Source organism: Trichechus manatus, unplaced genomic scaffold, assembly GCF_000243295.1.
Source record: "Trichechus manatus latirostris isolate Lorelei unplaced genomic scaffold, TriManLat1.0 scaffold00120, whole genome shotgun sequence".
Taxonomy (NCBI): Eukaryota; Metazoa; Chordata; class Mammalia; order Sirenia; family Trichechidae; genus Trichechus; species Trichechus manatus.
This window is the reverse complement of record NW_004444056.1, coordinates 7,869,542-7,885,066: the sequence shown is the minus strand read 5'-3', so window position 1 is coordinate 7,885,066 and position 15,525 is coordinate 7,869,542. Positions and strand designations below refer to the sequence as shown.

At 44.6% G+C, this 15,525-nt stretch overlaps 1 protein-coding gene across 1 annotated transcript in view; it reads right to left on the bottom strand.

Annotated features, from left to right (window-relative positions):
• Nucleotides 1–4,837: 4,837 nt before the first annotated feature.
• The window catches only part of LOC105756690 (zinc finger protein 699-like), a 17,520-nt gene continuing 6,832 nt past the window's right edge, over nucleotides 4,838–15,525 (bottom strand). The window contains exon 5 of the mRNA XM_023738656.1: nucleotides 4,838–4,882. Within this exon, the coding sequence (XP_023594424.1) occupies nucleotides 4,838–4,882 (45 nt within the window). The remainder of the gene's footprint in view (nucleotides 4,883–15,525) is intronic.

Genomic DNA, 15,525 nt, shown 5'->3' with positions numbered 1-15,525 from the left:
AGGCCCATTGTGTGGGTAATCTGGTGGTGTTTTTAGTAGGTGGCGGTATTTGTAACTGATGACTGGGACTGCTTCTAATTCTCTTTAGTTCTGATGAGGGGGTAGGGGTGAAGTAGACCCAGAAAATCTAAGTGGAGACCATTTGGGATACTTATGAGATAGTTATATTGCCATTCTGGGGGCCTTGTCTCTCCCCTAGAGAGACATGTGGGTGGAAAGCGTGAACAGAATTATGGACAGAGCTAGTTGACAGTCAGTCATGGAGCCCAGCAGGAAACAAGTACCAGGTCATACAAAGCTAGAAAGTAACTACCAATAAGGCTAAAACAACCCACAGAGCCACCAGGGGATGACAATCAACTGGCACAATTGTCTTCGTTGTCTGTTTCCTCTTAAACAACCACTTTAAACCCTCTAAAGCCTGAGTCTCCCAATTATCACAGTTGTCATGGATTAACTTATATCCCCCCAAAAATCTGTCAACTGGGTCATGACTCTCAGTATTGTATGATTGTTTACCATTTGTAATCTGATGTGATTTCCTTATGTGTTGTAAACTGTATCACTTTGATGTAATAAGATGGATTAGCAGCAGTTATATCGATAAGGTCTACAAGATGGGTGTCTTAAGCCAATCTCTTTTGAGCTATAAGAGAGAAGTGAGCAAAAACACACAGGGACCTCATACTACCAAGAAAGCAGTGCTGGGAATAGAGCGTGTCCTTTGGACCTGAGGTTCCTGCGCAGAGCAGCTCTTAGACCAAAGGAAGATTCATGACACAGACCTTCTTCCAGAGTCAACAGAGAGAGCCTTTCCCTGGAGCTGATGCCCTGAACTTGGACTTGTAGCCTACCAGACTGACAGAATAAATTTCTCTTGGTGTTAAAGCCTTCCACTTGTGGTATTTCTGTTATAGCAGCATTAGATAACTAAGACAACTGTCCTGCTGATTTTTACTATTTTGCAGGGTTTGTTGGTCAATATCGAGAGTAGAGGCCAGTCTGATGCGAAACTGGTGGATCCATGCTCCCTTTCTAGTCATCTTGACTGCTGTGGGGGTAGACATCAACGCCTCAAAAGTCCCTTCCATTTTCTGCCAGGTCTGCAGTGTTCCAGGTCTTGACATATATCCAGCTATCAGGCTTTGAAACGTAGAGAGGGACTTCGGGTTGTGAAGAGTCTGCCATGTCACGTACCTGTGACGAGAGTGAAGCATTCCCACCACAGAACACAAATATTGTTTAATAGCAAGCTGGCCTTGCTCATGCATGGTCTCAGCCTCCAGGGTGTTTTCAGGATACAAAGTATTTGAGCCCTCCCAAAAGTTACAGAGGAGGGGATGACCGTACCTAATCTCAAAGGGGCTTACCTTAAATTTGGTTCGAGATGCACCTCTAATCCTGAACAGAGCCAAGGGAAGGGCCTTAACCCAAGTAAATTAGGTCTCCTGGCAAAGTTTCGCCAGAGGAGTTTTAATAGTCTTGTTCATTCTTTCTACTTTTCCACTGGGTTGGGGCCTCTAGGTACCGTGACAACACCACTTAATCCCCAGCTGTCAGGCTGCAAGTTGTGTGACCTAAGCAACAAAGTGTGTTCTGTTGTCACTCCTGATGGTTTGGTGAAGCCCAAACCTGGAAATGATGTCTTCCAGTAGTCTTTTGGAAACTTCTATGGACTTTTCAGTCCTGCAGGGGAATTCTTTGACCCAACTGGAAAAGGTGTCTACAAACACCAGCAGATATCTGTAATTATCTGGAGCCCGGGGCATCTCAGTGAAGTCTATCTGCCAATCTTCTCCTGGAACATATCCTTGGTACTGGGTCCCCTCTGGTGCTGCCGAGAAGGTCTTGGGTTGTTTTTTTCTGACAGGTGACATATTGTCTAGTAACGTCTCTAATAACCTGCAAATTCTAGCTGACAAAGTGTCTCTTTACCCAGTCATACATTGCTTCCTGCCTGTAGTGGGTGGCCTCGTGTAGGTGCTTTAAGATGCCAGGGATCCTGTGTTGTGAGATGAATAGCATCCCATCCCTTGTGAAGAATCACTTATCTTTTTTCTGGAGCTGCCACTGATTGGCCACATAAAGGTCCTTTTCACTGTAACCAGGGTCTTCCGTGGCTTGTGGCAAGCTAGGGTGTGGAAAGAGGGCAGCAACTACCACTGGGGTCATTGTTCTTGCCACCCATTTGGCCTCTAAGTTGGCCCTTTGGTTGTCCTGGACCACTGCAGTATCTCCCTGCTGATGTCCCTTGCAGTGTACCACATCCAGAGCGGTAGGAAACAACACTGCCTCAAGAAGTTGTAAAATCTGTTGGCCATGTTTGATTTCTTTACCGGCCGAATTCAAAAGCCCCCTCTGCTTCCACAAAGCCCCATGCATATATAAAACTGAAAAGACATACTTCAAGTCCATGTAAAGGGTCACTCAATTGGACTTGGCCAGCCACAAAGCCTGGATCATCACAACCAGCTCTGCTTTTTGGGCCGAGGTTCCGTAGAGCGTTCGCTTCGAGGACCTCGGTGCAGCTGACAACTGTATAGCCCACCCTAGACTGGCCACCCCTATGAAGCTACTCCCGACTGTGAAGATCTGTAAGTAAGCATCTGCTAGAGGTTGATCCTGTAGGTCTGGGCAGCTGGCATAGACTAGGTCCACCATCTGGACAGTCATCGTGGATGGGGTCTCCCAGGGAGAGAGTGGGGAGAAGGGTGGCCTGATTTAGAGCGACACCAGATTCGACCAAAACGTTGGGATTATCAACCAGAGAGGCCTTGTATTGAGTTATTTGGCTCTGGGATAGCCAATGACTCCCCCTCTGTTCCAGTACAGTGAGTACTGAATGAGGGGCATAAACTCAAATAGTTTGGCCCAAGGTTAGCTTTTTGGCTACCTTCAGGATCTGTAAGTGGCTGCTACTGCTTTAAGTCACACTAGCCACCCACGGGTGACCGGGTCCACAGTCCTGGAGAAGCTAGCTACTAGTTGCCTCCAGGAACCCAAATTTTCAGTGAGGACCCTGCAGCTATTCCTTGAATCTCGTGCACAAAAAGATCAAAAGGTTTATGCAAGTCCAGAAGTCCTAACGCTAGAGCCTCCCTCTAGTAGGGCCTTTTTACCTCACTCCAATGCTGTTTGTTCTTGTTTGGTACAAAGAAACTGGTTGGTCTCCTCTCCTTCCAGGATGGCATAGAGGGGCTTGATAAATAGCCTGAAATTAGGGACTCAACCTGCAGAAGCCTGCCATCCACAGGAACCTGCGGAGCTGTTTCCGGTTCTCTAGAGGCACTGGTCTACATATAGCTTCTTTCCTGTCTGGATGGAGCTCTCGCTTTCCCTCACTGATGATAAACCCCAAATAAGCCACCTTCTGCTGGACAATTTGGGCCTTTTGTTTCAACACCCTATACCTGGCCTCTGCCCAAAATATTTAACAGTCACAATGTTCCCTGCACAGCTGAACTCGTCAGCGCTGACAATAAATCATCCACATACTGCAACAGGGTGCCATTAGTCATTGTCAGCCTTTGGAGCTCTTGGGCCACGGAGGTTCCAAACAGAGTGGGGCTATTTTTAAAGCCCTGAGGGTGAACACTCCAGAACGCCTTTAGTATTACCCATGTTCTTACTCCTACACCTTCACACGAAGAGGGACAAAGAACACTGGTTCCAGATGCACTCAGACAGAAGGTTGTCCCCTCAACCCAGAGGGACACTCACCAGATGGCAGGGGTCTAGGCCCTATCTACCACGGGCCACCTTATGGACCTGCCAGGATTCAAATCCACCAGAAACAGTGCTTGCTTGATTACTGCATATTTCTTCCCTCACTTTCTGGAGTCTCTGTTTGGTTTGGAGCGCAACCACCCATAGTACAAAGAGGGGCCCAAACACAAGAGATCCTCATCAGGCCGGGACTGGCACGCCCAAAACACTGAGCGGAGCTTCTGGCTGGCTTGCCAAAATATGTTACTGGACCTCCAGGTCTTGCCCTCCACGACACAGAGGCACCAGTTGGGCAAAAGAGAAAGCAGAAAAACTATTTGGTTGGCCAAGCAAAGGAGTTCACTGGGACTTGCGTTGCTAAGATGGCTCTCTGATTGGCTGGCATATGGGTTTATATATGGAGAGGAAACAGTGTAGGGGTGGGTTCTATTTCAGGGCGTGTTCAGGGGCGTGCCCATCGGGATTGGTGGGCAGCTCCTGTAGTGATGCCACCCTCATCAGGTCAGCGCCGTCCCACTGGGGCCTTAACATAGTGGAAATGGCGGCTTAGCACTACCCAGCCGCTGTATGGCGGTTTCCCACCTCACATGCCATCCGTCAGTTTTCTGCCTTATCACCTTCTCTTCTTCCTCCCCTCAGCAGCAGATGAAGCCCTTGGGTCCCAGAAACAGGACTCACAAAGTCATCCCTGACTCAGTGGAGCCCCAGGAGGAGGCTGGTCAGGAGGACCATGAAGAGGTTTGAGGCCGGATACACAGATACCCCCAGGACAGGAGGGGGAGAAGGGGCCTTGGATCACCCTTTCCACTAGGCCTTCCCAACCACACCAGGAGCCCCCACCTCAAATGATCAAACTCATAGACCTCAGCTAGACAGTTATACGCTTCGTAGCATAATCCCTAATATCATTTCTAGGACATTAAACAGTGTGCACCCCAGAGGTGAAGCCATATTAAAATGAAAGGGGACAAGTCTCATGCAAGGGGCAATGGCGCCCCCTGGGGGCTGCTAGGCTACCTCAGAGGCTTGGAGCACTGCTTGGGTGACATCAAGGCAGGTGCAGGGAGTTGGGGGTGCCCTGATGGCAGGGGCAAAACCAAGGGACAGCCCCCTACCCCAGGAAGGGCAGAGAAGTAAGAGGGAGATGGGTGATGAGCTGGGGAACAGGCGTAATGACGGGGAGATGAGGGATTTACCCCTAACTCATAGTCTCTGCCACACACTTGTGGGGCACTGACTCCATATCACTGCCCTCAGGGCAAAGGATGCTGGGTCCAGAGGGCCAGCACCCGCCCACAGACCCGTGTTCACACCCCAGCATCTGAGGACTCAGCACTCCAGGCTTTTCAGGCCTCCAAGACCTCTTTTCTGTTCATTTGTGTAGCTGTGCGCTGTGACTCCTGAGGACTGGGATAATCTTCCAGAAAGCATGGGCAGGGACAGGCCAACCCAGGACCACTTTAGGCAAGCCCCCTGCGGGCACTACACTCTGGAAGGAGGGGTCTCCTCACAGGGCTCCAACTCACCCTCTGGGCAGGCCATACCTATTGTCTCTCCACCCTCCTGCGGACAACACTCCAGGACAGGGCACCACAGAAAGCTCCGGGTAAGTGGCCTTCCTTGTCTGGAGCACACCCTGCTGGTGCTTCTGCCTTCTTCCTTGGCAGGTTGGCCTGCCTTTACAAGGGGGAGGGGAATTTTTTGAAGGGCTTTCCCACCCACCCCAAGTATTTTTAGTGTTTTTCACAATAGCAAAAAAATGGAAACCTAGACGCCCATCAACAGATGAATGCATAAACAATCGTACATAGACACAATGGAGTATTACGCAATGTTAAAGAACAATGATGAATCTGAGAAGCATCTCATAAATAACATGGATGACACTAGAGGACATTATGCTGAGTGAAATAATCACAAAAGGACAAATGTTATAAGAGACCTCTACTATAAAAACTCATGTAAAAGTTTACACACTTAAGAAACAATCTTTCTTGGTTATGAGGGATGGGAGGGGTGGGGGTAGGAAACTAAACAGACAATAGGTAAATGGTAACTTTGGTGAAGGGTGAGAGTGCACAATACTGGGGAAACCAGCACAACTTCTACAAGGAAAGGTCATGGAAGCTCCATAGACACATCCAAACTCCCTGAGGGACTGAAGTGCTGGGCAGAGGGCTGTGGGGACCATGGTCTAGGCAAACATCTAGCTTAACTGGCATAACACAGTTTATAAAGACAAAGTTCTACATTCTACCTTGGTGAGTAGCATCTGGGATCTTAAAAGCCTGTGAGCAGCCATCTATAAGATACTCCACTGGTCTCACGCCTTCAAGAGCAAGGTAGAATGAAGAGAACAGGATACAAGGAAAAGATTAGTCCAAAGGACTGATGGACCACAGTTACCATGGCCTCCACCAGACTGAGTCCAGTACAGCTAGATGGTACCCGACTACCATTACTGACTGCTCTGACTGGGATCACAACAGAGGGTCCTGGAGAGAGCTGGAGAAGGATGTAGAACAAAATTCTAACTCACAAAAAAACACTAGATTTACTGGCCTGACAGACTGGAGAAACCCTGAGAATATGGCCCACGGGCACCCTTTTAGCTCAGTGGTGAAGTCACTCCCAAGGTTCACCATTCAGCCAGGGATTGAAGGGCACCATAAAACGAAATGGGACTAATGAGGCACAGGAGACCAGGTACAACGACTAGAAGGCAGGAGGGGACAAGAAAGCTGGAGATAGGGAGCCCAAGGTTGAGAAGGGACATTGTTGACATGTCATGTGGTTAACCATTGTCATAGGGCAATATGTGTACTGTTTAATGAGAAACTTTGTTCTGTAAACCTTCGTCTAACGTAAAAAAAATTATCTGTGAGATCAAATTGACAACAACAACTCAGAAGGTGTGATGGGAAGCCTAGGGGACAGAGAGTTGAAGATAACGGTAATGGAATAATTTGGACAAGGACAGTGGGAATAGCAGCACAACTGGAAGAATGTAATCGATGTCATTGAATTGTACGTGTAGAAACTTTTGAAATGGTGTAACTTTGGCTATGTATATTTTCACCAAAAAAAGGTCCTCCAAGGTCGAGAAGGGAGAGTGTTGACATGTCATGGGGTTGTTAACCAACATCATAAAACAATACGTGTACTGTTTAATGAGAAACTATTTGTTCCATACACCTTCATCTAAAGTACAATATAAAAAATTTAAAAAAAGAGAAAGACGGTAGCCACTTTTGTGCTAGTGGCACATTCTGGCACCAAGGGTCCATCATAAGGGTTGGCTCCACCTCACACTACATCTAAGCCAGCCTTCCTGTCACTTCATCCTCAAATATGAAATACCTCAGCTAGGTGAGGAAAAGTTTGCAAAACAAGACAGATACTCGGGAAAGAATGACTCCAAGGACACAGACTGACATTCACTAAAGAGAAGGAAACAAAACAAAACCTCTAAGTGATATCAGACAAAGAACAGGATGCAAAGAAAAAAAGAATAAAAGCCACAATGCAAGAAGCTGAGCTTGCAAATTAAACATGTAATTCCTGCAAGGAAACATACAAGTGCTGGAAGACAAAATTCAGGAAAACTCCTAGCACATGGAATAAAAGCAGAAGAAAACCTAAAACATGAGAAAAAAACAGAGACAAGGATTAGTCTGGGAGGTCCAACATCTGATCAACTGCAGCACCAGGAAGGGAGAACCAAAACAAAACAAAAACTGAAACTAAACCTATTTCTGTCAAGATGATTCTCACTCATAGTGACTCTACAGGACAGAGTAGAATTACCCATGTGGTTTCCAAGGATGTAAATTTTTTTATGAAAGCAGACTGCCACACCTTTCTCATACAGGACAGGTGGGTTTGAACCACTGACCTTTTGGTTAGCAGCTGAGTTCTTAACCACTGCACAACCAGGGCTCCTATTAGGAAATGAGGAAAGAAAGAGAAGACTGAATAGAAAATGCCCTGGACCAAAGGGAGAATGGATGATCCAATCGTGACCCTCCAGAATGCAGAGCTGTTTGAATGAAAGAATAAGTCTCAAACTAAGGCAGGCCATTGAGAACTTAACAGAGCCCCATGGATAAAGATTTTATCCTTGAGTCCTCCAAACTCAGGAAGATTGTGGAGAGAACAAGTAGGCCCCTAGAGAATTGAGCATCAGGCATCACTGAACTTCAACAGCATAGTGTTAACAGAGCCTCGAGTTCTAAAGGAAATAGTTGCATTTATTCCATCTATCCATCAGAATACAGATATGCTCAGACACTCAAGGACTCAGTGTTCACTTCTCACACACCACTGTTAGAACAGGACTGAAGACACGCTCTAACAAAATAGGAGCATACACCTTTTAGGAGGAAGATCTGAAGTGCACATATTAAGTGGGAGCCACTGATTCCAGGCAGAGAACTGTCAGGGGAGAATGTTCAGTACACCCAGAGAGAGCACAACGTGGAGGGGCAAAGGGCCATCAGTACAATTCAGAGCTTGAAAGGTTTTGAGATCAAGGAACTAAAGGGAAGAAAAAAAAAGCCAATCAGAAATTCCAGGAGGAAAATAAAACCAGATGAAAAAGCTAGTTCTAAGCATGACTTGGGTGGTGCAAGTTGTTAACACACTCGGCCAATAACCAAAAGGTTGGAGGTTCAAATCCACCCAGAGGTGTCTCAGAAGAAAGGCCTGGTAATTTACTTCCAAAAAATCAGCCATTGCAAACCACATGGAGCACAGTTCTACTCTGACACACGTGGGGTTGTCATGAGTTGAATTGCCTAGATCTGCAGGGCACAGTTGTGAGTTGTTTACACTTTAGTTCTCCCAACGGTAGGTATGACAAGGATGTCTATTTTACAAAGAAACTGAGACTGAGGACTGACAGGCTCACACCACTCCCAAGTGGTAGGGGTGAGATGGGGACCCGAGCTGTCCGACCTTGAAGTCCACTTGGCCTCACAGCCTTACACCCACAGACCACACACGAGTCAACCTGAGCCCGGCACAATGTTAAGCACCTATAAGGACGTAAAAGGAGTCCAGTCTGGCCTTGGACTGTGCTTGACATCAATACACTATGTTCACTGTCATGGAGTTCTTCACAATGTTTGCACAGGCCTGAGGATGGTGTTGGATTTGAATAGCCCCTTTGGGTGGCACACCAGATAGTGGTCACAGCCACTGCTTCTCTCCTGGATGTGGCGTCTCTACCACCAACTTGGAAGATCCTCCTGAATCTGAAGTTACACAGCAGGATGCAAATGTGCCCGAGTCCAGGGCCATAGGGGACACGAGGCAAAGTGAAAAGTCAAGCACTGACCCTCTCCTTGTTTAAAATGTTGCTGCCTTGTTCATCTTGGACTTTTTGCATTACTTCTGATTTTTTAGAAAGTTGTTAGAATACAATTTATCTTGATGACAGGTTTTTGAGCCCTTTTAGATATTGTGCTTTAGGCGAGCGCCTTGCTCACTTCACATCCTCGTCACTGGAGTGGACAACACAAAAGTGGACACTCATCTGTCCAACGCTGGGGGCAGGAGGGGGCCGGGGTGGGGGCTCAGGGGTGTTACCTCAAGTTCAGAGGTGGAGGCACTAGCCTAGTGACGTAACTGTACTAAAGAAGTGGGGAGATGTGGTCGTTTCAGGGAGTCGGATTCTTATCAGTCTTCCTAAGAGGGAGTCAGTCCATACGTGCAACACTGACAATGAAGGAAGAGCCGTGTGCTGAGCTCATTATTCTGTGACCTAGGTAATCAGAAAACAGGCCATGAGAGACACCGCCCACCAGGGTGGGAGTAGGTAATAAGTCCGTTCCTGTTGGGTGTTTAAGCCAATGAAGTATTACAAAGGAAGGCCAAAGAACAGAAATGATTTTTAGCAACTTAATACATTCTGAATTTGAAAATTCAAAGAAGGGCAAAATTAAATGCCAGGGAGTTTTAAGAAAAAGACAAAAACCTCGACCCTCCAGGGTAAGGGATAAGGGACAAAGACGTAACTCCTCCATCTTTTGGAAACAGAAAGGCCACAGTGTTTACAAAGGAGAGAGCATTAGATGCCAGGGACAGAGCAACGGCAGCGTGGAGGCTGGGAGACAGAGGAAGGTGGAGACTTGTGCGCTGTGTGCAAGTGAGGCTGGTGTGGCTCAGACGTTGGGGCGCTGGGACTTCCATGCGGATCTGATGTGGGGCGGAGGTGGGATTCCAGACAGTCCTCAGAAAAATGGCATCACTATGGAACTAGTCTTACTTTCAGGAGAAACTACAGTCCTAGGTCAGCAGTGGTTGTAGGATGGCATTTTCAGGAGGGTCACTCACCCTGATGAGGAGGGGGCACTCTAACATAACAGCAGTGTGAGCCCACATCTTCCGCAGGAAATAACCGCCCCTCCCTCACCAGGCCGCTCCACTGGACCCACTGCATGTAAACAACTAGCAGACTGAGTAGCCTGAGTGTCCCAACATTTGGCCCTACAGGCTGAGCAGAGATGTAGTGAGATGGCGGGATGGGCATCAGGTGGGGGTGGCCTGGGGCGAGGCTGAGAGGTGACACCAAGCAGCAGGGTCTTAGAGTTGGAGTGATACATGTGCCAGGCAAGAGACATTATTTATTCATTTTGAAGAATGAGGAAACAGAGGCAAAGCAAGTCCAGGAACTTCCTCATGGTCACATAGCTAAGTAAAGGGGTTGGCAGGAACTCGACCCCATAAGGTCTCTGCCAGGGGAAATACAGGGGTCCCCACTTAAAAGGGGACTGAGCAGCTGTGAGTGAAAAGGGGTCCAAGGCTCACATCCGACCCACTAGTAACCCTCCTGTGGGGTCCTTGTCCCATACTCTCTCCATGGGCAAAGACCTGAGGACCCCTAGAGGTCAGGGATCCTTTTCTCCAGACTCCAATGTAAACAATCAAATCCAGGTTATTTAAAAAGCTGAGGGTCTCTGCAGTGCTTTAAATCACTTTCCAAGAAACGAGTCCTATCAGGGCCAGGTGGGGTTTAACTCTTACATGTGCACAATCAGAACTCTGGGTTTAAAACTGAAAGTCTAAACTCTAGTGGCAGAGAAAAGACCAATCTTACAGAACTTTGGGGTTGTTATTCTTACTATATTTAAAAAACCAAAAACCCACTGCAAATTCCCACTCATAGCAACCCTACAGTACAGAGTAAAACTGCCCCACAGGGTTTCCAAGAAGCGGCTGGTGGATTCGAACTGCTTTTTGGTGAGCAGCTGAGCTCTTAATTACTGTGCCTCCAGAGCTCCATTGCTACATTTAGGCATCTGAGAACAGATTTAGAAAATCTCAATGTGTCCTTCTTTGTGCCCTCTCCAGACACTCCATGAGAAAAACACCTGCTTAGACACAGAAGGACTTAAGGATTGGATCATCAACATCATTTAATGGAGCCACTCAGAACTGCAGATCTGCAGCTGAGAAATCCCAACCCCTTCTGTGTCTCTCACAGAGACTTTGTTATTAGCTGCCCATTATGCTCCACCTCATGGAGATCCTATGCATAAGAGTGAAAATTTTGTTCGGTCCCGTACCATCTTTGTGATCATCGGCATATCTGATTCTGTTGTGATCCATAAGGATATCACTGGCTAATTTTCAGAAATAGATTACCAGGCATTTCTTCCTAGTCTGTCTTGGTCTGGAACCCCCACTGAAACCTGTCCACCTGGGTGACCCTGCTGGTATTTGAAATACTGGTGACATAGCTTTCAGCCATTACAGCAACATGTAAGCCACCACAGTACAACAAAGGGACAGATGAGTGGGGCTCAAAGGGACTAAACCAAAACAAGAACTAAACCCATTGCTGTTGAGTCGATTCTGACTCATAGTGACCCTAAAGGGTAGAGCACAACTGCTCCAGTGGGTTTTCAAGGCTGTAAATCCTTACGGAAGTAGACTACAACATCGTTCTCCCCCACAGCAGCTGGTGGATTCTAACCACTGATATTTCAATTAGCAGCTGAGTGCTTTAACCACTGCACCACCAGAGTTCTTTCAGAGACGATGCCCCAGAAAATACTTGTCCATAAATAGAAGAGCCTTTAAAGGGCTAGGAATTGTATCACCTGTATTAAAGTTAAACGTTTGAACCGTATGTTTAAAACTGAAAATTTTCCATTGACATGCAAAAAAGAAAAACCAAAGACTTTAAGAGGTTTGTTTCTTTTCTTCACCACTTGATGCGCACAGCCTAACAAGGTACTATTAGGTGAACTATCAGCATATTTACACATGGTTATTGACCAAGGAAGGAGCCACAGTGGTGCAGTGGTTAAGCACTCTAACAGAAAAGTCAGTGGTTAGAACCTACCTAACGCTACAGGAGAAAAGACCTGGAGATCTGTTCCTGTAAAGATTATAGCCTAGGAAACCCTATGGTGCAGTTCTATGCTGTCCTATATGGTCACTGAGTTGGAATGGACTCGACCGCACACAACACGGATCAAGGACATTCTGAGACAGAAGTGCCCACCAGTCCTCCTGAGCTCTACCGCACACATGCACAGCCTTTGCCAACACCTATCTCTTACCCTCCTCTATACCATGAACTCAGTAGACTGACGTCCAGTATATATTCTTAAGTGGAAAAAATACACTTATGTGCAGAAAACATGGTAAATAACCAACATACATTCATGTATGTATTTATGTATTCTGGGGGAGCAACATTTGTGAGAAACACTGAAAAGTTACACAGGAAACAAAATGGAAATGGTTAGTAACTGGTGGTGGTATTAACAGAACACAGGTACTATAGAAGGAAGTCTCCTTCTGAATACATCTTTTCATATACTCTTCAGTTTTGAACCATGTGGAAGTTTTATATGTTAAAGGAATAATTCAAAATGAAAGCAAACCTTAACATTAAATGTACGAAAAACAAGTAAACATAATAACATATGAAACTGCCACTGCCCATCTGCGAGTTTGACCTACTGTGGTGGCTGGCATGTTGCTAATGCAGGAAGCTATACCACCAGTATTTCAAATACCTGTACAGTCACCCATGGTGGACATCAGTGGAGCTTACAGACTTCAACAGCCTAGGAAGACCTGGCAATCTACTTTAGAAAATGAGTCAATGAAAACCTTATGGATCACAACAAAACACTGTCTGATATAGTGCTGAAAGATGAGCCCCCTGGGTTGGAAGGCACTACTAAAACATACCAGTGATCATGAAGATGGCGCAGAAGTGGGCAACATCAGTTCTGTTACGCAGGAGGACAAAGAGCCCTGGAGATGCCATGGTTTAGCGCTTGGCTACTAACCAAATGGTTGACACTTCAAACCCACCAAGCAGCTTTATGGGGTAAAGACCTGGCAATATGCTTCTGTAAAGATTACAGACAAGAAAACCCTATGGGGAAATGCTACTTTGTCAAATGGAGTCACTATGAATTGGAATCCACTCCATGCACACAACATAAATAAGGTCACCATGGGCTGGAGCCAACTCGATGGCAGCAAACAATATCAAACTGATCACATAACCATTCGCAAGACACTTTGCGCTCAAACCAATGTTTACGCACACTAATCTTGTGTTAATATCCTTAATGTAAATGTATAAGGAAAATATAGAAAAAAAAACTCAGTACTTTACAAAATAAGTTTTTAGTAGCACAATTAGTATTATGACTTTGAAATTATTTGAATATTACTAGGAACCAAGGTATTTATTAAAAGACATGCAAATATAAAATAACACAAACTGACAAGATTTGCCCATTTACCTTTATCCCATGAATGTTCCTTGCTTCAGCCTAATAAATCAGCCTTGAGCAAACATTTCTGAAAATAGAATTCTTGCTTAAAACCCATCCTCGTGCCGTGTTTTTGCTTGCCAACTTCAAATTACTAAGTTTCTACTGTCGTATGACACCCAAAACTCATAAAAAACCTCTTGCATCACCTTACCCTTTGAAGTTGAACACAGACTTATGCTGAGGTCTCTTTCCTATCTCAACAAACTGAATAAAGTCTAGTTTGCCTATTTAACATTGTCCAGCACCATTTCTTGTACATAAATATACACACACATATACGTATATATATACAACCTTAAATTTCTATTAGGAAAAAAACCATGAATTTATGATGTAAAAATTTATGTGCTTTACATGCTCACTGAAAGGCCAAGACAAAATTGAGTTAATGGTAACACGTTTTGGTTTATCACCGAGCCTATGTATTGCACACAACTTGGTTTTTAAACTAGAGGTTTGGGGAGAGAGGGTTGATTCCAGATCTGGAACAGGGAAGTACAAAGTGATCCAGCTAGTTCTTTTGCATTCAAACACTAATACAGTTGCATCAACAATGTATGTGGTTGGTGCAACTAAAAAACTGAATAAACTTTAATTTTTATTAATTTAAATGTACCAATAAACTTGATTCAATTACTGAAAAAGTATGCTTGGAGTAACCTGGGACTGTGAATCTACTTTTCCATAGTAAAATTTATGAAATGTGCTGCTTCTGGATTCTGGAACACAGAGTACAACAAAAGGAAATGTAAAAAATGTTTCATAAATATATTTATATTGATTAATTTCAGTTATAATTTTTACCTTGACAATGAATAGACATATTGGGTTCAATAAGATTTTTCATTAAAAATTTCATATTTATGTTATTAAATGTATAATGTGGCTACTAGAAAATTATGACATCTTTAATGTGCATCACATTTCTATTAGAACTGTGCAAAACCCAACGTCTACCTTACAAAAAATACAGAAGACAAACTAAACAAAATCATAATAAAACAAATACAGTAAAACCTGTGAGAGACGGGAAGCAATGGGAGTGCCTTGTTTTACCAGGTCTTGCATGTTTTCCACCTTTGATTGGGTACTTACCACTTTTATTTTGTTCTCTATTAAGAATCATACATCATAAACACCCAGTGAGTTTTTATTCTCTTACAAGTTTCTGACTTACACAGGTTCCGGATGTCACAGGTTTGACTGTATCAGAATGCTGAACATTTTACAAGATAAGCAGGAGAATGTTTTGTGTAAAACAGATTAAACAGATCTAGAAATAAAAAGGCAACGTGGAAATATGGTTTGGATCCTAACTTCAAAAAACCCAATAACCGTAATAGATAATTTATGGACAACTGGAGAAATTTTCATTTGTTGTGAGGGACAATGAAGATCTGAGCTGTTCTGGTAGGAAACTGACCTTATTTATAGGAGCTTAAAGGGTGAAGTAAATGTCTACAATTAACCATTGGTTGTTCCATCATAACAATTTACATACATAGACAAACACCCTATATTTATAAAGGCTCTCTAAACCATGGATGTTTATATTAGTGAGGTTTGAGGAATCACAACAGAATTTCCCACATTCCATATATTTAAAATATTTCTCTCCAGGGTGATTTCTTCTGTATTCAGTCAGGGATGAGGAATAACTAAATGCTTTTCCACATGCCTTACTGAAGGCCTCTCTCTACTATGAATTCTTGTATGTGTAGTAAGGTGTGAGGACTGACAAAAGGCTTTGCTGCATTTCTTATGTTCATAAGGTCTCTAACCAGTGTGAGTTCTCATTGTATACTGAGGGTTGAGGAGTGACAAAAAGCTTTGCCACATTCCATACATTAATAAAGTCTCTCTCTAAAGTGAGTTCTCATATGAGTACAGAGATGTGATGACCGATTAAAGGCTTTGCCACATTCCTTACATTCATAAGGCCTCTCACCACTGTGACTTCTTATATGTGCAGTGAGGTTTGAGGAATAAC